This window comes from Salarias fasciatus, chromosome 4, assembly GCF_902148845.1.
Source record: "Salarias fasciatus chromosome 4, fSalaFa1.1, whole genome shotgun sequence".
In the NCBI taxonomy this organism is placed as follows: Eukaryota; Metazoa; Chordata; class Actinopteri; order Blenniiformes; family Blenniidae; genus Salarias; species Salarias fasciatus.
Genome location: NC_043748.1, coordinates 22,209,856 through 22,234,976, shown reverse-complemented (window position 1 = coordinate 22,234,976; position 25,121 = coordinate 22,209,856). Strand labels below are relative to the sequence as shown.

At 49.4% G+C, this 25,121-nt stretch overlaps 3 protein-coding genes across 3 annotated transcripts; 2 read left to right on the top strand and 1 right to left on the bottom strand.

The window, feature by feature from the left end:
* Positions 1–933: 933 nt before the first annotated feature.
* txn2 (thioredoxin 2) lies at positions 934–5,568 on the bottom strand. The gene is made up of 4 exons (XM_030090592.1): positions 5,523–5,568; positions 3,388–3,653; positions 1,614–1,737; positions 934–1,538 (listed from the first exon to the last, which is right to left on the bottom strand). The coding sequence occupies exons 2-4, from the start codon at positions 3,651–3,653 to the stop codon at positions 1,422–1,424; spliced, it is 507 nt and encodes a 168-aa protein (XP_029946452.1). The 5' UTR covers positions 5,523–5,568; the 3' UTR covers positions 934–1,421.
* A 3,138-nt stretch (positions 5,569–8,706) lies between these two features.
* On the top strand, positions 8,707–14,375 carry LOC115386932 (extensin-2-like). The gene is made up of 2 exons (XM_030089398.1): positions 8,707–9,642; positions 14,367–14,375. Exons 1-2 carry the CDS (start codon positions 8,707–8,709, stop codon positions 14,373–14,375), a joined length of 945 nt encoding a protein of 314 aa, XP_029945258.1.
* A 1,043-nt stretch (positions 14,376–15,418) lies between these two features.
* On the top strand, positions 15,419–24,193 carry LOC115387735 (CCN family member 1). The gene is made up of 5 exons (XM_030090573.1): positions 15,419–15,603; positions 17,115–17,328; positions 18,464–18,904; positions 19,349–19,527; positions 22,979–24,193. Exons 1-5 carry the CDS (start codon positions 15,553–15,555, stop codon positions 23,282–23,284), a joined length of 1,191 nt encoding a protein of 396 aa, XP_029946433.1. The 5' UTR covers positions 15,419–15,552; the 3' UTR covers positions 23,285–24,193.
* The last annotated feature ends 928 nt before the right edge of the window (positions 24,194–25,121 follow it).

Below are 25,121 nucleotides of genomic sequence, written 5' to 3'. Positions count from 1 at the left end.
TGGCTGAAGCTGACCGGCGCTTTTTCGGATAACATGGGGGTCTATGAGGCAGGGCTCATAAATACATTTTTATATTGCTTTATGCTAATATTATATTGTAGTATGAACCAGACTGACATGTTTAAGCTCTGTTAAAAAATGATACACATATTGGAAACAAATGCAAACTCCAGACATGAGCTTTAAAATTCAATTAATGTTGAGATTGTTGTCATTTTCTGTAGTAATTGCATTTTTTTTTTTTTTTTGAGAAAATAGAAATTTCCATTGTGTATACTCTACATCACGACACAGGAAAACAAAGTTTACATTTGTTATGGCTCTATTTCACCGGTCCCACTCAAGATGAAACTGGAACAACACATTTAATTCTAGACATTTCAAAATGAATCTTCAAGATGTAGTTTGATTTTTGGTTTTATCTTGAGAAATTATTTTTTCCCCAGAGGTGAGGAAATTATTTGAGTAACTTTCTACCCCAAAGTCTGTCAAAATATATCTAAAAATCTGTTTTATCAGTTTTTATACTTTTTCCTGTGGTTTTACAGAGATTTCCGCTTTGTTTTTTTTTTGCTTGGGCAATGTGGTGGACTCTTTATCAAACCTTGTAAATTTAATTTTCCTTTTTTAATTAATCTTTGGTCATACATATATTTAGTAAATAGTTATGTACTGAATTTATGTTGTGCGCGTCTTTTCCCAGTAATGATGACAGAAGCCAGGAAACAAGGCTTGAAAAGGAAAGTGATGGTTTGTGTTCTCACAGGCTGTGGTTAATAATTCACTGGAGTCAGTGAGGCCTTCTTCTCAGGATCAATAGGTGAAAGAAACCACTTGGAGATTAAATGTGCATGTTAGAGTCTTGTTGTCTCCGCTGAGGTTGGGAAAGTCCGATATCGGCGTCACCGGGGAGAATAAAGCTCCAGATCCTCATGTCTCAGAACATCTTTCCACGACTTTATTACTTCACTTGGTCATTTTCCTGGTACACGCAGTTCAAACACACATACACACACTCCCCCCCCCCCCCCCTCAGTTTTTAGGCATAATGGTGTAAAAAAAAAATGACCGAGTGGCTCGATGGAGGAACGCCACCCTCTGGTGGACAACCACAGGAACTACAGTTAACACTGTCACAGGCGTCGTCTACTGGATGCTATCAGAGCCTTTATTTCCCTCTTACAGTCTTTAACAGCAGAAAAAACAAAACAAAACAAAAAAAAAGCGTTTGCAGTTGCAGGAGTATGAAGATTCACAGATATCCGTCACAGTATGGAAGAAGAGCGGCGGTGAACGGTGGAGTGGAGGCTCGCGTGCGAGCGACTGACGGTTCGTCCTATCGGGTTTGTTGAACGGGCTCCAGATGGCGGTCGAGGCGTCGCTTGGCGAGCGACCGTGGGGAACGGCGCCGTCACGGCGGCTTATTGTCCAATGACTTTGCTGACAAATGAGTCCAGCTCATCATCATCTTTGATTCCCACGAAGTGGTCGACGACGTCGCCGCCGCGCATGGCGAGCACCGTCGGGACGGCGGACACCTGCGGAGACGGAGCGCCGGGTTTCAGACATCACACTCAGAGATCCTGTCGCGACGGACTGGAGGCGGGTCTCACCCCGTACTCGATGGCCAGGTCCGTGTGGTCGTCGATGTCCACTTTGGCCATGGCGACGCGGCCCTTCTGCTTGGCGATGGCCTTCTCCAACCGCGGCCCCAGGATCTTACAGGGACCGCACCACCTGCAACACAGCGGAACGCTTCACCAGCTGCTCCAAATACGGCTCATCTCAACATGAACACTGAAGTCACTCTGCAGATCACTACAAACCTCGCACAGCTAACGGGGGTCAAAGGTCACACTGAGATCCTGAATACAACGATAGGAAAATGTCCCATGGAGCAGAAACGGTGTCGGTGTGTGTTGTGAAACCTCCCAGGAGGCCCGCCGGCTCTACGTATGTATTTTTAACACGGAGTCACACGAGCTGTGTGTGGCCATTTGAAGCAGGGAACCAGGAACAACAAGGTCGTCTTCAAGGTCACGAAGGCACCTCGGTTATATGGACTCAAGCACATGTTTGACTCCAGGAGGAGAGAAAAACTAGAAGGAAAAGATCGTTTGAGCTGCTGTGATGCAAAGTTAACATTCGGTCAATATTAATGCTGACTGCTGTCAGGAGGCGCAGCTCTTCTGTTCTTTGTCTGATTTTTAATAAACTTTTTCCATGTTTCTGGTAAAATGGTTCTCCTCTGATCCAGGTTCCATACATGTTATATCACACAGCTGAATATTTAAGTGCCGAGACTCAAGTTCATCATCAGTGAGAATAGCAGTAAAGTCCTGAGAGAACATCAGAGTTCATCCCCGGAGGTGTTTAACACCTTCTCAGGACACCTCACAGCCAAAACCCTGCACTTCAACACCTCCTCTCACCAGAAGCCTCAGCCTGCCTTCACGAGTCAACGCCGAGCAGACGAGCTCCTGAAGCGGGGCTGAAACAGCAGATAACCGTAACAGTCACTGATAAACTCCTCAGTGTTTCGTGGATTTCTATACGTCAGTGAAGTCCGATGAAAATCTTTTTTCCAAAGTCTGCGTCCACGATAACGATGCTCGGAGCCAAGCAGGGAAAACTTAACTTTTTGAAAACGACTCTGGCTTCATGTCGACGGTTGAAACTCTGCTACTGCTCATGAGCTCCTCAGCTGTAGAAAATAGTAGTTCTGCTCATGCTCAGAAGGACAATTAGAATGTTTTCATCCAGGGTGTCAGGGCTCCCAGTCTAGATTCTCCTGGTCCTGGTTCCAGTCCAGATTCTCCTGGACTTGGTATCTCAGAGTTGACGGCCACCATAATAATCCAACTTGGTGTTCTGTCCGTATGAATGTCTGTTTTCTCTCATTGTTGTTGTTCTCTGCATGTCTGTGTGGTTTCATGATAAAAACAACCAACAGCGCCCCCAGCAGCTCAATGTGAGAACTACACTGTTCTCAGCATTTCTGTCAGTGGACGTAGTTTTCAAAACATTGTCGTGTAAATGAGAAATCTTTCTGAAACAAAAACACAATACTGATGCATTTTCCCTTTAAACCCTGCTGTGTAAGCAGAGCCTGAATAGCCTGCTAACAATAAGCATAAAGATTCCTTCATAAAACCCAGAAAGACCGAGACGTTGACAATAGAGAGAGAAAAAAAAAAAGAGTTAGATTGATGAAACTCCAGAAAATCAAAGAGACATTTGCTCTGTGATTCACAAGACGAGGCTGTGGGCACAGCATCCTTTTCCCAGCCCAGTGATGAAATGAGCTCTGCGTAACCTGGACCATGTGGAACATGTGAAACCCCGTCAGCGTCAGGATAACGATCAGGATGCTCCTGCAGTACTCACTGTGCGTGGAAGTCCACTAACACCGGCAGCTCGCTGTTGATGACCCTCTCTGTGAAATCCTCGTTGTCCTGGACGTTGAAGGAGACCTCCCGGCGGGATGCATGAGGCAGAGAGCGCGGCGGAGAGAGGAAGGAGACCCGGGCTGTGGAGGACTGCAGGGAGGTGGAGAACGAGGAGGAGGCGACGGCGGCGGCCGGGGACCGCAGCCGGCAGATGTCTTTGGCAGAGAGCGAACAGATCCTGCGTACGAGCAGCCTGTGGGCCATCTGAGCGGAGAGCAGACGGCCACACAAACAAAACACAAATCAACAACCAGGAGCACGTCAGGTGGAAGCAGAGAGATCGCACCGAGCTGCTACCGAGCCACAAGAGAGGAGCAGCAGAGGAGGCCGGCCGCTTCACAGCCTCTCGTTAAACGCACAGCTCCCCCCGTGATTTATGTCTGAGCTGCAGCGGCTCAAAGCCCGAGAGCAGGGAGAAGGAAAAGCTCTGAGGAGTCTAGGAAAGCCCGCTCCAGGAAACCAGAGCTGGAAATACGCTTCAACAGGACTCTGAAGCAACAACACAGGGACAGGCTGACTGGATTCAGCTTATCAAAGGTCAATATATAACAGGAAATTAGCTGTTGGTATCTATTTATTTTTCAGATTAAATTAAAATGACTATTGACAAATGTACACATAACAGAACCTAAAGCAACTAAACAGTTATGAATCTAAACAAAATGATTACAGAATGGAACAATTTATGTAGGCAAACCCACATTTTATTGGCTTATAAGATGTTCATAAAGATTTGACCACGACAAACATCATCCAGGAAAACACCACCAAAACAAGAGCTTTTAAAGAGATTAGACATTAGTCTGCAGGAAGTCTGATGATCCTTTAGGCCAGTTAAATAAAATAACAGGTATTTAATGGGCAACACTTCACATGTGTGGGGAAAACTCAAATCATAATGTCAAATGAGGAGAATGATTGTTGAGATGCGAAGTGAAATCTTATCTCTGGTTGATTTTAACATATTGGTGGGATCAATCAGACTACTGTGGCCTGAAGTTACTAGTAAATGCGGCAGAGAGTCGACAAATTATAGTTGCTCTATTCTCACAATGACAGATATTATGGCACAATTTATTCATTTCAAAATCAACAGACTGCAGTGTTCCTGCTAACGACTGTAGATCTGACACAGGTTTGGAGCTGGAGGCCACTGAGAGCAGCCTCTTCTCATCCGAGCACCGCTTCACTGCTCCAGGACTCTCAAACATCTCAGGTCAAGGGTCAAATATGGCCCCATTTCATCTGGACTAAGACAGACTGGTAAAAATACTGCAGTAACGACATTTATATGTAAACTTTAGAGATTTTCTTTGTCGTGGCACAAAGTATGCGTGAAGAAAATGTCTCGATTCTCACAGAACTAAATAATTACATCCGACAAAAAATTTAAATCTCAGCATAAAGCCAATTTTAATGAAAAAGTCTGCAATAAATGCATCTGAAATCTATATCTCTTGTTTTTTTTCATATAGAATTATGTCTGACTGCAGGAAAACATTGTTAACGGACACCTGCTAGAACAGAGAAAACTTTAATCCCAGAAAGATGACAGTTAAAATGATCAAACTAAAGTTCAAAATCAAAACATTTCCAATCAACAATGACACATTAAATCCAACCAAGCGAACGCGTTTTCATTGTATAATTGTCTTTATAAATTGGGTGAGGGAGGCTTAAATATGAATTACACAATGCGAAGTTATTCAACCAGGCTGCAGCTTTCAGCCATGTTGCTTCAAGTCTCTCACTCCTCTCGTGTTAAAAACAGACTCTGTTCTTTCTAGAACAGACACGTCTGAAGTTTTTCCGCACAAACTTTCTTGAGGAGGAGCGTTTGCTCCGTGTCTGTGTTGTTTTTTCTCCTTCCTCCATTAATCCACGGTCTGTGACTTTGCCCTCTTCGTCCTCCTCCTCTTCCTCCTCACCTTAACCTCCTCTTCCTCCGCCTCCTCTCGGAGTTAAACTCTCAGACTCCGCACCGGGAGATTTTCACACTTAGACCGTTATTAAGGACATTAACCGGGGGTTTCCGGGGGGTTTTGGGGGGGTCTCGGTGGTCTCGGTTCTTACCTTTCTGCCTCCGTTAGCGGTGATCCACTGAGCCACTTCCGGCTCGCCGCACATGATAAAGACACGGACCGCGGGTGTGAGTGGCGCCACCGTGCGGCCAGGCGGGGAAATGCAGGCAAACCGGCTCGACGCTCCCCGCAGTACTGAGCCAAAAAAAAATCTTTCAACTTTTTTAGGAGATAAAAACAACAGGTGGACAAAAAATATACCTCACAGGACCAGCAGCATAAAATAAAATAAAATAAAATAAAATAAAATAAAATAAAATAAAATAAAATAAAACAGAATTGTGCAGTGATATAGGCAACCACAGTGTGCCAGATAGTGTGGCAAACAGCACATACAACAATGGAACAGTGAAATATTGCATTTGCCATAGACAGTAAAAGCAAATTATGTATAAAATTATTAAATCAAGTTAACCTTTTACAAAGGGTATGAAGAGTGCAAATATGATGCAGGGTTTGGATATATTGTTCAGAAGTTTCATAGCGTCAGGAAACTCCTACATCTTTATGAAACTGAAAAAAGTTCTGTATATATCATTTCCTATAAATCAATTTTCCATTGAACAAGACCAGATTGAATAAGATTAAATGAGATACTTCTTCCTAATCCCACATGGCACAATTCATTATCACAGCAGATATTGAATAAATTGTCAAAACATTATAAATAAATAAACACAAAATTATATGATAGGAAGAATTTATAATAAATGGAGTTCCAGGCTACTGCACTTTTTAATGTCCAATGTAATAAACAGACACCAATAATCCACAGTCTCATCACATACTGACACAAGGAAAAGACATGAAAAAACTGAAAATATTACCACAATAGGTCACAGAATGAAAGCAACCAATTACACAGTTATCACATTTAAACACAAAACAATCACAAAAACAAAGAAATTCTGAAAAAACTGGGACAACATGTCAGAAAATGGTCAGAAAGAGTAACTTAATAACACCACAACAATATAGCACAATAATAAAAAAAGACCTAAATTCCATTAAAACACATAAATTAAGAAAAAAAAAGAAACACAAACATGCACAAAGAGACAAGTAACTGACAAAATGAGAATAAAAGCACTTTTCAGGTTTACATGAAACCTCAAATTTAAGAACATTCCCTTTGCAGAGGAGATTCAAGAGAAAGAAAACAGTTTTCTCCTACAAACAGAAGCACCTGCGCTGAGCCTTCTGGGATGAAACAGCATGAAGGATGTGCTGCAGCTTTCATGTCCAGAGGGCATCAGGATGAAAGCGAGAGCAGGGGGTGGGCCGTTCGGAGACGGCTTCGCTCCGGGGCTCGCGGAGAAAAGTCAGACTGAATGAGACACCGGACAGAGTCGGTTTAGCCGCCGGACTCGGAGGGAAAATATCCAACCAGAGGAAGAATAAACCGCCGGATCAACGAGACGAGTCCAGGACAAAGACCAGTCTGGACTGCTGAGAGGCCTGATCTTTCGTCATGGCAACCACAAGCATCCTCATGGAGGGATGAAGGGTGAGACTGGATGATAAATACATGTTGCACCGTCTTGATCCTTGAATATTTCCAATGCAAAGACACCGGTTTGGAGGATTCCTGCAGGGTTTTTGTTCACAGGCTTCAGTAGGAATGTCTAAGTTCTTTTTCCTGTCTTCAATATTTGGTGTAAAAGCTACATTCATTTGACAACTTCTGAGAAAAAAGGCATCAGCACAGCTCTGTCGGACTTTACAGACCTTCTTCGACATCTACTGCTGATGTGTGGGGTTGCCCAACCTGCGATGCAGATGTTGTCCCATTTCCAGCGCAACAGTTACCTTCCTGTGGAGATTTCTTCAAGGAAACAGTCCTTTTTGTTTCATGTACAGACTCCATTTGACTTCCAAAACCTCCATTGCTACTGTGTAGTCTTGTTTGACCTTTTCCTCTCATGTTCACCCTTGTCAGATACTTTCTTTCAGAATAAAAAAGTCTAGTTTTCAGCCCTGATTGGACAGGAAGGATAAAAGTAACAGTGGGAAGCATGGGGTCTACGGATTCTCTTCTACCAGGATTGATGTGATTTGATTATTTAACTTTTTCTGTCTTTCTACCAGAACAGGAATCATCACGCTTATGTTTAAAGGTTGTAGCTTCAGTTGTAATGTGCTCTCGCCTCACAGTGGAAAAGACAGACTTTATTCTACTGTTTCTCAGTCTTGGGGAAACCCTGATGCTCAAGATGTCTTCAATTTTGTTGGACAGCATCCTTTTTGCTGGAGTGCATAATCAATCAAACTCTGATGGACACGTATTATATTTTCTTTGTCTTCTCCCTCGTCCTGACGTTTCTTCAATAACTAAAAGTTCAGCCGTGTCTCTTTTGTGCGCAGGCTGCCTGTGAGGAGGATGGACGAAGCCGACGTGAATGCAGGACTCTCCAGACCCCCTCCCTGTCTTCGGCCTCCGCTGCTGTTCCGCAGCGTCGGGCCTCCGGGGCTTTCGGCCGGTCTGCCTCCACACCGACGACTCCGCTCTTTATTCTGCAGGTCCAGAGCCGTTCTCCCGACTGCCATTCACACCCCTGCAGCTCCACACACACACGGCTTCACAGACGAACCGGCGGGGCGTCGGGCCAGGAGAGGGACTCGCTCACTGGACTGCAGCGATGCTCCACTGGGCGCCGTGTCCGGCGCTCTGGAAATGGATCCAGAAACACAGAGGAGGGCGAACTTATCCCCCGACGCTCAGCACAAACACCTCTCTTCTCGTCTGTGCCCACCGGCAGCAACCTGCCAGAGGCTGAGGGGCAGACGGGCCAGACTGGAGACTCCCATCCAGACGTCTGCAGAGCCTGGCCTGAAAGAGCAGCAGCAGCCGAGGAGGAGGAGGAGGAGCAAGGTGGGCCGAGCAGCGAAGCTCAGATACCCGGGGCCATCAGTCACGGAGAGGGAGGAGGCGTCCAGGCTGTGTGAGTGGCTGCACAGCCTGGGCATCGCAGACAGCAGCACCACCGTAAACAACCAGCAGCAGCAGCTCAGACCCGGGTGGAGGAGGAGGACGGGCCGCGGCGAAGGAGACGCACCGAGTCACAGGACGGACAGACGGCCGCACTTCCTGCCTCCGATCTGCCAGCCGGACTCACTGCTGCATGTGCCCCTCCTGCTGCCGGAGAACTCTCCACCTCCGTCACCCTACATCCACCATGACGCCCCCATCCGCCCCGACTGTCCCCCCGCCCTACATCCACCCAGACCCCCCCATCCGCCCCCTGACTGTCCCCCCGCCCTACATCCACCCAGACCCCCCCATCCGCCCCCTGACTGTCCCCCCGCCCTACATCTGCCATGATGCCCCCATCCGCCCCCTGACTGTCCCCCCACCCTACATCCACCCAGACCCCCCCAGCCGCCCCCTGACTGTCCCCCCGCCCTACATCCACCCAGACCCCCCCATCCGCCCCCTGACTGTCCCCCCGCCCTACATCTGCCATGATGCCCCCATCCGCCCCCTGACTGTCCCCCCACCCTACATCCCCCCAGACCCCCCCATCCGCCCCCTGACTGTCCCCCCGCCCTACATCCACCCAGACCCCCCCATCCGCCCCCTGACTGTCCCCCCGCCCTACATCCACCCAGACCCCCCCAGCCGCCCCCTGACTGTCCCCCCGCCCTACATCCACCCAGACCCCCCCAGCCGCCCCCTGACTGTCCCCCCGCCCTACATCCACCCAGACGCCCCCATCCGCCCCCTGACTGTCCCCCCACCCTACATCCACCCAGACCCCCCCATCCGCCCCCTGACTGTCCCCCCACCCTACATCCACCCAGACCCCCCCAGCCGCCCCCTGACTGTCCCCCCGCCCTACATCCACCCAGACGCCCCCATCCGCCCCCTGACTGTCCCCCCGCCCTACATCCACCCAGACCCCCCCAGCCGCCCCCTGACTGTCCCCCCGCCCTACATCTGCCATGATGCCCCCATCCGCCCCCTGACTGTCCCCCCACCCTACATCCACCCAGACCCCCCCAGCCGCCCCCTGACTGTCCCCCCGCCCTACATCCACCCAGACCCCCCCAGCCGCCCCCTGACTGTCCCCCCGCCCTACATCCACCCAGACGCCCCCATCCGCCCCCTGACTGTCCCCCCACCCTACATCCACCCAGACCCCCCCATCCGCCCCCTGACTGTCCCCCCACCCTACATCCACCCAGACCCCCCCATCCGCCCCCTGACTGTCCCCCCACCCTACATCCACCCAGACCCCCCCATCCGCCTCCTGACTGTCCCCCCACCCTACATCCACCCAGACCCCCCCATCCGCCCCCTGACTGTCCCCCCACCCTACATCCACCCAGACCCCCCCAGCCGCCCCCTGACTGTCCCCCCGCCGCAGCCTCCGTCACCAAGGAGGACGCGAGGAGCTGGAAGGAACACAGGAACCAAAAATGACGTCCATTTACACCAAAACTGGAGAAAAGCTGAAAACGATGTAGTTTTCCTGTCGGGCCACTAGTGGGCGCTGTAGCTGTGCACTGAGCATGTGCAGAAGAACTACTTACTTCTTGTCACACTCAGAAACAGTCATGTAGATGATGTACAAGGGAAGGCGGGGAGGTCAAGGAGCGAAATAAGCAAAAACAGATTTTTTTTAAAGTAAAGATCAAATTAAAATCAGTCAATACAAGGCAGACTGTCAGTGTCTTTCTATTGAAATGAATAAAAGTCAGATTTAACTCCATTACACTCCGTTTTCTCAAAATGTTCTTAAAGCTTTTCTTTTAGAGTCAGCAGCTGTCTTTCCATCACACATATTTCATAAATTATATCAATCTGAAGGTTTAAGCCACTTCGCTGGAACCACGTTTTTGCGTGCAGTGAGCGGAATTTACAGTAAATGTTTATTTTTTTCAGTCTGTCCAGATAAAAGAATATCGCCTCGATAAATTATGAGTTGTGCATCACTGTTTGTAGATTTCACTCACATTTCTGGACTGGTTGGGGAATACTGCTGCTGTAGGTGAGTTGGTTTAGAGGTGCGTCCTGCTCCTGCCAGCAGAGGGTGCTGTCTGCAGGACAGACAGGGTGGTGCTGCTGGTGCTGCTGCTGGTGGTGCTGGTGGTGGTGGTGCTGGTGGTGCTGGTGGGGGGGGGGGGGGGGGTGCTGATGGGGGGGTGTTTATCAGACTGTGGCCGTTGGGGTCTGAACAGAGCGGTGCTGTGTGTCCCTGCTGAGGTGGGATCTGTGTGTCAGGAAGCCGAACACACGGGCCTCAGTCCTGCTTACCGCTCGGCCGCCCCCCGTCGCCCCCCCCCCGCCTGTTTACCCTCCGGGCTGTTTGTGAGTGGGGCTCTTTCTGCGGCCCCCCGGCCCTCCTTCCGCCAAATAAACATTGCACCGGAAATTGCCGGGATATCTGGGATTTTTGAGGGGTCCCTGGCGGAGCGGAGGAGAGGTCCAGAACAAGGCGTCTCTCTGTGACACCTCGGAGGCCAGTGGGGGAGGGGTGAGAGCGGGGTGGGGTGGGGGTGGGGGGGCGACCCCTGCCTCGGCCGCTCGTCTCCGAGACTCACCGACAAACAGGTACAAGGTGACCCAGTTTCTCTGGAGCCCTGCCGGGAACGCCCGGCCTCGTCACCCAAGGAGGGAGCCCTGGGGTCAAAGGTCGCCGGGAAACGACGCTCGTTGACGCAGGGGATGGGGGACGGGAGTCGGGGGTGGAGGTGGGGGGGTAGTGGGAGGGGGGCAACCGTGCTGTACATCTTGTTCTGGATCCTCTCTCCACTGGCCTGTAATCCAGACGCTCCGTACAGAACGCCACATCTTGATTATAGCCAATTACACTCAATACAATACATCTATATTTACGTGTGTGTGTTCAGATGTAAATATATGTATGGCAGAAACTAAATGTACACACACTGTGTGTAAAACCGTCTGCCTGCTCTGTGTTTACCAGATGCTCCCTGATGAGCCTGCGGTCTGCAGATGCTGAAATCCAAGCGGCGCTGGGGGGGAAAGCATGCGCACGGAGGCACGCACGTGTCACACCTGACAGCTGTGTGTGTGTGTGTGTGTGTGTGTGTGTGTGTGTGTGTGTGTGTGTGTGTGTGTGTATACACTACACGCTGCTCTATGCTTTATGCCGGTCTATGTTTCAATGTTTGGGGAGCCAACAGTAGAGTTCCTGTTCTTCGTTTAAAAATAACTTTGAGACTTAAATTCCTCCCCTCCACCTCCACCTCCACCTCCTCCTCCTCCTCCTCCTCCTCCTCCTCCTCCTCCTCCTCCTCCTCCTCCTCCTCCTCCTCCTCCACTCATCCTTTCTTTCTGGCCCCTCCCCCTTTCCAACCTCGCCTTGCTTGTTTTTCTTTCACCCCGACTTTTCTTCTGTTTTGGAACAGCATGTGCACTCCGTCTTTTTTTTCACCCTGCTCTCAGTGATCCACTGTCTATAGAACCATGTGTGTATCTCACACACACACACACACACACACACACACACACACACACACACACACAGAAAAGCCAAAGGTACGCAGCATATAGGTTCATGTGAGTCATGGTGACTGAGCTTTGCCACAGAACTCCAGGTTTTCATTATTTGATGTTTTCTCAGAAACTCTCCTGTTTGTTTCTAGAGAATCACTCTGTCTGTTCTGACCCATAAATAATCAATGATATGGACGATTGGTATTATGTTGCAGATGATGGTTAAATAATCTGATGTGATCTGAAGTTACGTCAGTCGGTGTGAGGAAGATGCTCTCTGAAGGACCAGAGCGGTGAAATACAGAGCAGAGCCTCGATAACTTTAAGTTTTCCTTCACGTTTCCGGATCCTCACATGTTCTTTCTGCCTGTTTGTCAGATTTTAATGTGTAAACTCACTTCGCTCCACCAGGTTCTGTCTATAAGGCCTAAAACAAGGCGTCTCCACGCTGTGAGACGATGCTTGTTGGTTGGAACAGAGAAAGAGTTGGAGTCTGCAGCAGGTGAGAGGAGTGCTGCTGCTCCTGTCCTCTCATCCCTCCATCCCTCCATCCCTCCATCCTTCCATCCCTCCATCCCTTCATCCTCCCCCTCCTCCTCCGGCCTGCTCCTGTTCCACTGACCTCGCTCCGCCGTCCCGGACCCTCTCCGTCTGTCACCACGTCTTTCCACTGGCTTGTTTTCAGAGGTTTGATGTGTTTCTCACCTGCCGCAGCATCTCTTCTTCCTCCTCCTCCAGAGTTTTTCCACCGACTCTGGTGTCACCCCAGCCGTGATGTGTCGGTCGGCGCAGACCGGAAAGGTCACCGGGAGTCGCAGGATGAATGCCTCCTCTCTGGCCCGAGGTGGAAAACTCTGCTTGCTCATCGCGTCCCTCAGAAAGTGGGAAGGGACGAATTCTAGGATGAGTTAATGGAACTGAAAGACTGAAACGGCCCGAACACGCCTGACTCTCTGTCTGCTTACTGGAGGATGTTACATCACCTCCGCCGCTGCGACGGAGAGATGGATGGAGGTTCGGTAAACACATCGTCTGTACAGGCTGGTGGGTTTTGCTCTTTTCTGTCTGCTTTGAGCTGCTGATGTGCAAACAGACCCGGAGCGAGGAGGAGCTGTACCGAAGCCCTCTTCACTTCGCTATTTCCATTTCATGCTACTTATGTTTTTATCTTGTGTTTATATTGTTTCCCAGCTGCTCCGGTTTTCGGCGTTGCCACAGTTCACCATCAGACACACATTTCCTTTGCTCCCGCTGCGGATGGCGTTTCTGATCCAACCCTCGCTGGGATTCAAACCTTTCAGGCCTCACTGCCCTAAAAAACCACGGACAATACAGTCTGGAGAGAAGCTTTAAAGGTAAACAACAGTCAGCAGAAACATGGAGTTAAAGTTGAGAAGTAAACCTACATTTCATACTACAGCAGTATGGAGAGTGTCAACTACTTTAGATCCACATTTATTACCCTAAACAATTATGATTAGAAAAGGACTGATATATATGTAAAACTATCATTTTAAAAAAAAACTCTTTTTCTTTAGAAAATTCTATTAAAATTGTATTCTGAGGTTAATGTGTATAAATATGAGTATAATAAGTGTTAAAAAATTAACCTGGCAACTATTTCAATAATAAAAAACAACAGGACAGAAATTACATAATTAGAGAAATGAATAAATTAAGAATTTAATGAGTATAAGATAAATAAATCCACTGATAATTGGCAAAATTATGTCAATTACTGTGACATATATCAATATAAAGTATTATTCTAAAATAAAATAATTAGATTTATTTAATTTCCTAATTGACATCCAAATACCCAAAGACATTAGAGGACAACATGAGAGAAAACACATCTGAGTGAAGTTTTCATTCAAAGCTTTGAGACTTTATGCTTCCTTCATGCTTCTCGCTGTTGGTTTGTCGGCTGAGGAGACTCCTTTAAATGTATTTATACATTGACCTCTGACCTTTGACCTGGTAGTTAGTCCAGTGTAAAGGTTACACACAGAATGTTTCTGTTTTGAATGGCTTCCAAATTCCGGAAATGTTCTTCTGAAGACTCTGTTTTTACTTTCTCACTGTTTTGGAATAATATTACGTTTTCATAGGCTGCACTGATTTCCAATAAAGTTTGTTCTCATTCATGCGACTCCTGGATGACCTTATCAGGACATTCACCTTATTTCTGGAAAGACGTTCTTGCTTTGGATGAGACATGCGACAGTTCTGCACAACAATCTAAAGTGCTTCGCCATATAAAGACTGGACGATTTTGTCAGAAAACATCTTTACAATTTCCAAATGAACTCAGTCGTCCAGGACACGGAGCGTTTTCTGTCATTCTGATCATTTGTGTCCGTGTAAACACAGCTCCGGTAGTGAGTTCTTGACTGAACGTTACAGGATCCAGATAGGATCAAGCCTGACAAAAATGAACCTGTAAGTCTAGACTGAGGGCAAACAAACCTGTCCTGCCTTCCTTACAGGCATGCACAGAATCAATTATCCACAAACCACACGTATTACAGCTTTACGCGCGCACAGATCGCATTACGCACGCAAAAATCTGATTACACAAACACAAATTGGAGGAGGAACAGATGGCTTTCTGTCAGCTGTTCGTCATGTTTGATGATGCGTTGATGTAAAACGTGTATTTAAGCCTCGAACACAGAGAAAGCAGTGTGCGTAAAGGAGCAGCTCGGGTGGTGCACGGTTTCCCGTGTGCGTGTCTCCATGGATGACAGGAAGATTACCTTCACCTCCGCTCCGCAGGCTCCAATAAAAACCTCCCGGCAGCCGGGTTCACGTGGAGGGGGCTGCCGGCCTGGGAACCCCTCAGATGTGGGGGGTGCAGGCAGGATGTGGGCGCGGGAGATTATCATAATCATTTTCAACACGAGTATCACTCCAATCACAGCCGGCTCCAAGAAACACTCCGCTCTGCTTGTACTTCATCTGTCCAGCTCTTGTCTCAAAGTATTTTTCTAAAGTATAACCGAGCTGGAAGGAAATTCCGAGCTGTTTTCCATGGCTGCCTCCAGTATTAATGCAGCTCCGACGAGCAGCTGAGTATATTTATTTGACTTTTCACAAAGCAGCAGCCGGACAGAGGTATGCGTGTGAAAAGAACTTTAAAGCATCAAAAATATTATTTTCGCTGGAACATAAATAAATAAACAGCCCAAAGCCAGCTCCTCCGTGGAATGTAGTAATTCTCGGTTTTTATGAATGACTGCATTCATGCCTGGCCACGCCCCCTCGCCTCCCCACCGGCGCTCCAAGCCCCGCCCCTTTGGCGGCGCGCCTGCGTCCTAATTGGTCAGAGGCGCTCCGGAGGGGGCGTGGCCACCGTAAAAAGAACGGCGCTCATATAAAAACGGAGCCCAGACTTCTGGTCGGTGACAATTTCCAAGCGCCGGAGGACAAACGGAGGATGTTTGTTTCCCTGAACTGTGCGGATTTATTGAGCTGGTTTGGATAAAAAGCAGGATTTTACCGCTCGGTGACTGAAAGCCGCTGCTTCTCGTCCTGCGCGTGGCTCCGCTGCAGCAGCATGGGGATACTGCTGTTATTTGCGGTGTGGCAGGCTGCCGCGGTGGGTCTGGTGAGTGAAGCCACACATGTTGTGTTTATTTCATGCAAACAGTGAGGACTGGACGCTCACGTGCCCGGACTGTACCTCACTTTACTTTATAATCCCCCAGCAGCCTGCTTACTGCCGCCACCGCATGCCAAAATACCGGGACCTGCTCTCGGTTCAGCCCCGCCAGTCACATTTTAACTCGTTATTACAGTTTCCACTGCTATTATTATGTTGGCTTCCAAACATGAGGCTCGTGGACCACCAGTGAACCGGGAGTTGTGCAGCACAGAGTCTTCACTTTGAGGAGAAAGTCAAAATAAAAACGATATTTTGTCTATTGAAAGAAAAACTGTTTCTTCCCTAACACATCCAACCTCTCATCTATGAAATTTTCATTTCATTCCTGATTCTTTCATGTGTAAATGTGGTTGTTAGAGTAATTTATAAGCTCATATTTTCAAAATGTGCATACTTATTGTATATAAATGTTATTTCATGACTGAACCTGTCACCTGAAGCTTCCATCATCAGAAGAATCACCAGTTAAAAGAACAGTTTTCATATTTATACTGGATTAATGAATGAATGAATAATAACTGGCTTATTCTGCTGGTTGATTTATGGAGCTTATTTCTACTTTTTTGTCTACACATACTTATTCCACAAAGAGACACATTTTAATTGGCAACGTTGTCACTAAAAAAGTTGAGAAAATGATTTTTCACCCTGGATGCTGTGTTGGAGCTTCTTGGATGTAATATTATGAAATATAATTGGTGTTAGTTTGTTATTGGAATTCATATTGGATCCTAACGAGGTGTTTCAGAGAGAGAAGGGGTGTGGATCCTCATTGTCCGCCACGTAATTCACATTTATGGATGAAACAGCAAAATGTTTTCTCATCTGTACTGAACTTCTGTGGATTAAGACTCTTTCTGACCGGAAAAACTACCTGTACGCGTTTCTCTGCTCCTGTGGGCCAAAAGTTAAGATGCAGCAATAAAACCCAACAGTTATTCCAGTGACGATATAAATAAGCAAACCGCCTCCGTGAGCTCCCGAACATCAGCAGTGGCCGTCAGTCTGAGCCCGGCTGAACCAGCCGCTCCAGTGACGCTTTGTCCCGAAAACGTTCCGTTATTGTCAGTGTGGCCGATTCCCAGCAGTTCCCTGTGATCTGAATACCTGCTGGGGTGTGTTGGAGTGGCTTCTCGTGTGTGTGTGTGTGTGTGTGAAACAAAAGCTGTAGAAGGTGGGAGGTGGGCTCAGTGAACGTCCCTTTCATCCCCGCTCGCCAGGCGAATGCCAAGCGGAAGGCGACAGAGGGTTACAGATACTCCTGTGGGGACGGGGACAGTGCTGAGTATTCAGGCGATAGTTAAGCCACACACACACACACACACACACACACACACACACACACACACACACACACTGAGGAATTTCTCTGATCTGAGGAACATGAGCCGAGGGTCTCACAGTGGACAGGAAGCAGCTCCTCCAGCTGAAGTGTGTGTCCCGTCTGCCTGCAGGTGACGGCCGACTGTCCGGCGGTGTGTGAGTGCCCGGCGGGGCCCCCGTCGTGCCCCCCGGGGGTCAGCTCCGTCCCCGACGGGTGCGGCTGCTGCAAGGTGTGCGCCGCCCAGCTCAACCAGGACTGCTACGAGGGCCGGCCCTGCGACCACCACAAAGGCCTGGAGTGCAACTACGGCAACGACGTGGGGCGCACGCACGGCATCTGCAGGGGTACGGACCCGGTGGGGGGGCGGGGCAGAGGTTGGGGGGTTACTGAGGTGTTTTTGGGTTTAGTTTGGGCAGGGTTGAGTGAGGGAATGTGTAACTTCAGGGTGGAGGATCGGGCTTCCGAGCCAGGCGGCTGGGGTTTCTCTTTGATGGGGGGGGGGGTTGAGGTCTGAAGCCTGTGCCACGTTTCAAAAACAGAGCACCTTCAAGAGCGGCGACTGAAACCCAGCCAACTCCAGGATTTATATAAGTACTTCAGTGTGTCCACAAACAGCCCCGCGAAACGCACAAACACACATGCACACACACTGGTATTTTTATGCGTGTGTTTATTTGGGGGTGTTTCTATATCCAGGGAGGGGAGGGGGGGTATCTGGGGGGGTTGTATGGGGAGTCCCACTGAGGAGCTGCAGGGGTCAGACACTGTAAACAAGTCAAAACTCTCCTCTGGTCTAAGAATAGAGGGGCTGCTTCATGAACGTGGAGATAGTGTGTCTGAGCCGCTCTCCACTGGAATACACACATGTGACACAGAAAACATGCTTTTCGTTGCAAGCCTCCCCTCACGATGTGTGTTTGCTTTCCTGAATTCCCTTTATATCAGGAGTGAAATATCCAAACGCTGCGCCATCTAAAGGGGAGACTTGAGATTATTGAGTCGGCTGTGAGAGCTATGAAGTCTAAATGAATCGAAAGTCACATTTTTTTGTTTGTACGATTTGAGTTTTAGGGATTAAATTGGAAGAATTTGAAAAGTCTAGTTGGTATCGCCAACCTGGAGTCTGGGACCCACGGCGCTTTGAGTAGCCCGGCACTGAGAATAAGATGGTTTCTAGACTTCCAGCAGACGAGGGAAGTCAGCGTTCAGCGCTGTGACTCAGACTCAGCCTTCGCTGGGACACATTTGGGGACTTCTGTGTTGAGTTTGCATGTTCTCCCTTGGACTGCATTGATCTTCTTAGGCTCAGTGACATGAATGATTGATTGCTGTTGACCTGAACTGGCCAGAGGAGTGAGCATAAGACTCTCTGAAGCCTCTCTTAGCTTGACTCCAGCTCCAGAGTCTGAACGAGGGCATGTATGGTTTTTCTAAATTTGCGAGTCTGACCGAGTCGTTTGTCTTTTCTCTCGTTCTCAGCAAAGGCGGAGGGCCGCTCCTGCGAATACAACGGCCGTATTTACCAAAACGGGGAGAATTTCCGCGCCGGCTGCAAGCACCAGTGCACCTGCATCGACGGGGCGGTGGGGTGCGTGCCCCTCTGCCCCAGCCACGTGCCCCTGGCGTCCCCGTCCTGCCCCGCCCCCCAGCTGGTCAAGGTGCCGGGCCAGTGCTGCCTCAGCGTCGACTGCCACAAGGGCGCCGCCGCGGTGCCCCCGGCGCACCGGCGGCCCCAGCTCCCGGCCTACCCGCCCTACCCCTTCATCCCCTACCCGGCCTACCCGTACCCCAAGCCCTACCCCAAGCCGTTCCGCAAGCTCTTCCCGTACAAGCCCAAGAAGGAGAAGGACACCCTGGGCAACGAGCTGCTGGAGGTGGGCCGCAAGTGGGACCGCCCCCGCGGAAACAAGCACCTGGCAGGTGAGGGCGGGCGCCGCCGCGCCGCCGCGCCGCCTGAAGGCCGCCGCCTGTTTCCTCCGCGCAGTAAAGCATCGTGTTTGTGTTTTAGCCGTTTTACAAACGGCCTCAGTGTGAGCGGCGGCTGCGCGTTGGCGTTCATGTGAGGCTTGTTTTCCACTGGCTCCTTGCACACCAGAGGTGCTCTCCCTCTCTCTCCTCCCTCACAGCACATACCTCTCTCGCCCAGCTCGGCCCTCTCTGTAATCGCCCTCTCTATGCGTCAGTGTTGCCTGTCGGCTGAATAAGCCCAGTGTGCTTTGCGCCTCTGCCTTTCCCCTCTTGCTCCCGATGGCCACTTTTCCCCCCTCCGGGTGAACTTTCGCTGATCTCGCCTCTCTTGCTTCTTTCCAATTTTTCGGCCGATCTTCCTGACGTGTGCCTCCCTGTGTGTTTCATCCGTCCCAGCCTGGAGGCAGGTGGGAGATCAGTGTGTGGTTCAGACCACTTCCTGGTCCCAGTGCTCCCGGAGCTGCGGGATGGGCGTTTCCTCTCGGGTTACCAATGACAATGCCCGGTGTAAGCTGATCAAGGAGACGCGCCTGTGCAACGTTCGGCCCTGCAGCTCCATGTCCATCCCCGTTAAGGTGAGGAATGTGCTTCAGTGCTTTTAAGATTCTTATGAAGGCATATACGGCCTAATGGCCCTTGGCCACACGGCCACACAGCGCGCTAAATAGATTCAGGAAAGAATTGCTCTGGAGGGGTCAGATTGGTATTAATATCATGGCATGTATACACCCCCCCCCCCCCCCCCCCTCCACCCACCCCACGCCACCCCCACACCGCTGCTGAATCTGTCAGTAGCTGAAGTTCCCTTTCCGGTCCATTCCGTCTATTCACGGTCCTGTTGCTGAGTGGGAAACGTCCCCAGCGGGGCGGACACACACACCAGGCTCGTCTGACGACACTTGAAAGGAAAGAAATCACAGCTAGCGTGGAAGCTAACAAACAGCAAAGACAACTCAATATTTAGTGTTTTTTGTGGTTGTCCAGTTTGTTCGCTGCTCGTGGTCAGACTATCTGCTCCACCGTCTGTTCTCCAAGTCTAAAGTCCATCACTACAGTATCCAATAAAGGAAATATCTTTCTGGATTGGTCTCAAAGAAAAACAATAAAACTGCCTTCAACCCTTCACATAAAAATAAAAAACTGGGGCAGTTTTAACTCTGGCTGACGCTCCTCACAGTGTCAACAAAGCTCAGACTCAGATTATTGTCTTCCTCGGTGAAAAGGCAAGAACCCCCAGAGAGCTCCTAATCCAGACTGTTCATTCAGTTCAGTTTATTTATATCGTGCCAATAACAACGTAGTAATCTCAGTGCACTTTCACAGAGGAAAAACCCAACTGCTCCACTGAAGCCCCATTTTACACAACAAGTTCAGTGTTTCTGCCGTTTTCCTGTAAACGTCAAACTTTACTGAAACAAAATTGGTGCTTTTTCGTTTAAATTGTTGAGTAAACTTGGCCTAAGTCAAGGAAAAACACCCTGAAGTTCCTGGCTCCCCCAGCAGGGTCGTAGCGTAGCAGAGGGTCTGGTCCAGCTGTGGGACGGGTTATAAGCGCTGAGCGATTTGCTTCGTTTCTCTTTATGATCAGAGTTACAGCTTCGACTTCCTGTCTGCACATGCGGGTAAAGGTGTCTACATCTGGTTAGTGCCCTAACCAACGCCGCTGGAACAAGCAATCAGACGCTCATAAAGACGACTATCAATGATTGACCAACTCCACGGGGTTTGTGACTGACTGACTCTGAAACCAGTCCAGCATGGAGGTTTATCATAATGTCTGATTTCATGGAGTGACACACAGTGTGTTTCCCGGGTCGGACTGGAGGTGGCCGGTCTTCCTGGGACCCGGGGTGAACCCTCAGGGATCTCTTCATGAGCCTGTAACCTACTTTCATTACACTCTTTGATCGCTTTGAAAACTTCCCCGTTGTTTGTCCAAAGCTTTCATTTGTAAATGGCTGCAAACCGCAGCTGTGGCTCTTTATAAATAACACATCCAAACCAGTTTTACACAAACGTTTCGGAGGCGTGAGAGAGAAGAACGACTCTGTCCTCCCGTCGGACTGCGGGCCTTTGCTTTGGAGCCGTTCCCTGCGGCCCACAGCTGCAGCGGAGCGGCGGCGGCGGCGCGCTGTGCGACCTGAAGAGCGCTTGATTCGCCCACGGCGGCGGCGCTCTCTGGAACGCCGAGCCGCTCGTGGAGAGGATGATGGGCTGTTATGCACCTGTTTGGCCGCAGCGTCTCGGCGTTTGCAGCGCGGCTGTGGGCGTTAATGTGTGTCAGTGTCAATCCTGAACTACTGCCGGCGTGCCGCCTCTGCTGTCCTGACCTCTGCTTCTGCTGGTGGTCGTACTTGAATGTTCTCGTCTCGGATGATGAACGAGCTGCTCGCTGTCGCCTCGTGGCAGCTCTGATTCCGTGTGATCCCGCTGAGCTTTCAAGCGGCTCCAAACTTGCCTTTGAGAGGGCGGCGCTGGTCCACCGGGATCAGAGAGCCAGAGAGCGTCCTGCAGCTAATGGTGCGACTCGACCCATCCATCAGACTCGACAAGCTTAAACCGCAGCAGGAACCGTCAGGTGTTTCTCACTTTGAAGTCTTAACGTCGCTACGTAGCTAATGTTTACTAAAGCTTTAAGATTTATTTCACAGTCCAACCAATATACATTAGTGTCTTGAAAATCTGCCAATGATAACTGGAGCAACAGTCCAATATTCCTGGAAGTTTAACAAGCTGAAAATAAACGAGAATTCCTCTTGAAGCAATTCAGAAAAACATTAAGATGTTTACATTTAGTTTTCTTTTGCAATATTGTTCAAAATGAGATCTGTGAATGAATGAATTAGTAGTTCTCTCGTCTGAAGCCTGAACTGAACCGAGGCTAAAGCAGGGCTCAGTGGCAGCAGAGCGTCGGCAGCACGTCGACCACAGAGCTTCCAGCTCCTCATTTCATTTGACCAAATCAGTCACTTCTCCCAGAAAAGCCGTCCTCTTAGCACTTCATGAAAAACACTATAAACTCAGAATAGCTTGCAGGAGCGTGACTGGTTTGGGTTTTTAAAGGCCGTGACGGGACAGACGTGCCCCCCCCCCCCCCCACCCCCCCCCCCCCCCCACCCGACCTCCGCCGTTTGAGTCAACCGCTCGCTTGTGACCGAGACACGCAAACAGTTCAACATCATGACTTTGGTATTAGCTGATGGATTTCCTATTAAGGAAAAAAAAGAACAAAAAGAAGAGAAACAGAAAAAGAAATGTCCGCAATGACCACAGGGATTTTTTCAGGCATCTAAACAAGGCCCAATTTAAATAATCCATCGACTTTTGGACATAATGCGACCATATTGCTGACTAATCTTCAGATTTACAGACAGGAGACACTAAAAATGACATCAGTCAAAATGTGTTGGATCAAAGAGGAAAAGATGGTTTCTGTCACGATTTAGTTGGAGACAGAATCCTTGAAAACGCTGCGATCGGAATATCGCAGGAAATTTATTTCAACAATTATCTGCAGAAAAGTCAAATTTATCACTGAGCATGAAATTTTCAAGCCACGGGATCAGTAAATGATCTCAAGAAGGAGGCTGAAACACACTTCTGACATAGTGAAAGCCGTGAGCGATTCTGTCGGAAAGACTCCCAAAAAAAATCCAGACGAAGGATCGACGGCGATACAGGATGCAGCTGAAGCATGAAGCGACACAGAAAGACGTGTTGTGATGGAAGAGAATCGAACCGTCTTGGTGATGTTTGGTTCACACTTCTTGCTCTGCGGCCACGTCAATATCAAGAACAACGCTTCCCAGACGAGATGCTGCCAAGGCCCCAGCGCCTGGACGGTCAATTCAGACTTCAGATTTTACGCTCTGATGATAAATTTGACTTTTCTACAGATAAGTCTTGGAATTAAAATTCCTGCATTATTTCGCTCACACTGCGTTGAATGATTTTGTTCCGATAGTGTTTTGAGACACCCTGTAGTTGACTGTTTTTTCTCACTGGTTCGCTCTCCTCCGTCCACAGCGAGGCAGGAAGTGCTCTCGCACCCACAAGGCGCCGGAGCCCCACCGCCTGTCCTACGCCGGCTGCCGGAGCACCCGCCTCTACAGGCCCAACTACTGCGGCGTGTGCCGGGACGGCCGCTGCTGCTCGCCGCGCCGCACCCGCACGGCCAGCGTGAGCTTCGCCTGTCCCGACGGCGAGCGCTTCAGCAGGTCCGTCATGTTCATCCAGTCCTGCAAGTGCAGCGACGAGTGCAACCACCTGAACGAGGCCGCCATGCCGCCGCAGCGGTGGCTCTACGGCGACACGCACAAGTTCAAGGACTAGCGGCGTGACCCCGCCCAACCTACATTCCTTCATTACAGCCAGACAATAACTCCCCCCATAGTAACGCCCATTATAGAGTAGCTGTCCTTAGTGTATCTATGAATAGACGCCGGCGAGGCGCGCACGTCAAAACATCTTTTCTGGAAGATTATTCGGGGAGGAACGGGCAGAAGAACCGGAGGGGCGATCGGTAAAGCGACCAGCAACCCTGCTTTAGTGTAGATGACAAACTCAGTAAACAAAAGACTTCTAACTCTTCGAGTAAAACATGGATGAAAATGAACTCCGAACGTTCTCTGAACTCTGGGACTCGACGGGGAACTGAAGGAGCTCCGGTCCAGACGCCTCCATGCACAGGCGGAAACGGTCCAGTGCTTTGGACGGATCCACGTCGGATCCGACGGGGAGCTGGTCTTGGTGAACCAGCCGGACTCGGGTCTGGGCCGGCGGAAGACGGAGGGGCGCCTCAGACTTCCTGTGTGTTTTTATGGTATTTATTCACTGGTATTTATTGTGGAGACGGACACGATGACACGGTGAAGGAGGCGCCGCTATGTTTGGAGCGGCGGAACCAAACGGGGACGAGACAGCTGAGGGCTGTCAGTCTGGGACGGACCCTCGCGGGGGGAGCCGGAGGTCACGGCGGTCAGAGCGCCACATCTAATGATGGATGATGAAGGGTTACGGGAGAAAGAAGAGGTATGTACTGGTGGGGGGGGGGCGTCCAACCTGCTGGGTCGAGGCTTTGTGCGCATTAGTGGGGGAATATGTCAGAGCTGTTTACACAGCTGGACTCATCCCCGGCCTTCCCTCCACAAGACACCGAGACATTTAGCAAGCACCAGAAGAACAAGCCTGGGATTCTGGCGTCGCCGAGTCGACCACCTAATTCCACGCAAATTACAATCCTGCCTCCGAAGGGCGGTGGGAGAAGAGGAAGAAAATAAAAAAAATCAGCCACCCTCTGGTTTCGCTATAAAAATAAAATCGGAGAAGCTGCGTGCGCCGAGGTAAACATGTAATTTGCGACTTTGCGGGTGGAACCCGGCCTGGAACCCGGCCGTGTGGCGTCGCAGTCAAGCTCAGCAATCACTGGTGGCGTTACAGCGGCGTCGCCAAGCCGTCGGAGGACTACATGTTCCTGCAGAGGACAGGACTGACGGGAGGGGGCGGGGCTTCACTCACCCCACCCACCTCCATCTTCCTCTCAGCTGAGACTGAAGGACCCAAGCGTCTTGGGTTGGATTGCGCACCTTACGACAGCCTCCATTCATAAACTCATCTCTTCTTTATAGCCGTCTATTGGAAATTAGAGGAAGCGATGTTATATTTCACAGTAAAGAGTCTGCTTCCCCCCACAACCTTGGACAAAAAAATGGGGGGGGGGGGTGTTTGTCTTTTTTAAACTTTACACACGATTACAGACGTCCTGTTGATGACTTGTAGATGCTGTGGTTCTGGTTCTGGTTCTGGATGTGTAGTTTTGTTGAAGGACTCTATAGAGCAGCTATGTACAGACGCTTCCTTCACTCCATCTGCTGTATGAGGGCCAGTCGTTATACTGAAGTAGTCCATGTGTAGCTCAGAGGTCAACACAGCAGAGTTTGGACCGTTTCACGTCATTAAGTGCCGATTTGGAAGCAAAACGATTGTTTGCCATTAAAGAAAAAAGTAACATTTATAAGAATAAATAGTGATTTTCATGTTTCTGACAAAAAGCTGGATGTGTTCACTGTGCAGCTGGTTTCATATTTTTAATTGGTCAAATCATTTACATCTTTTGAATAAAGAAAATTTCACCTCACACCTTTTAAGGGTTTTTAGTTTGTGTCATGTA

Coding starts and splice junctions, on each gene's coding strand:
- txn2 (XM_030090592.1), bottom strand. CDS start 3,653: ATGGCCCACAGGCTGCTCGTACGCAGGATCTGTTCGCTCTCTGCCAAA. Junction 1,738..3,387: donor TTAGTGGACTTCCACGCACA/GTGAGTACTGCA, acceptor GCTGTGTTGCAG/GTGGTGCGGTCCCTGTAAGA. Junction 1,539..1,613: donor ACCTGGCCATCGAGTACGGG/GTGAGACCCGCC, acceptor CCGTCTCCGCAG/GTGTCCGCCGTCCCGACGGT.
- LOC115386932 (XM_030089398.1), top strand. CDS start 8,707: ATGACGCCCCCATCCGCCCCGACTGTCCCCCCGCCCTACATCCACCCA.
- LOC115387735 (XM_030090573.1), top strand. CDS start 15,553: ATGGGGATACTGCTGTTATTTGCGGTGTGGCAGGCTGCCGCGGTGGGT. Junction 15,604..17,114: donor AGGCTGCCGCGGTGGGTCTG/GTGAGTGAAGCC, acceptor GTCTGCCTGCAG/GTGACGGCCGACTGTCCGGC. Junction 18,905..19,348: donor CGGAAACAAGCACCTGGCAG/GTGAGGGCGGGC, acceptor CATCCGTCCCAG/CCTGGAGGCAGGTGGGAGAT.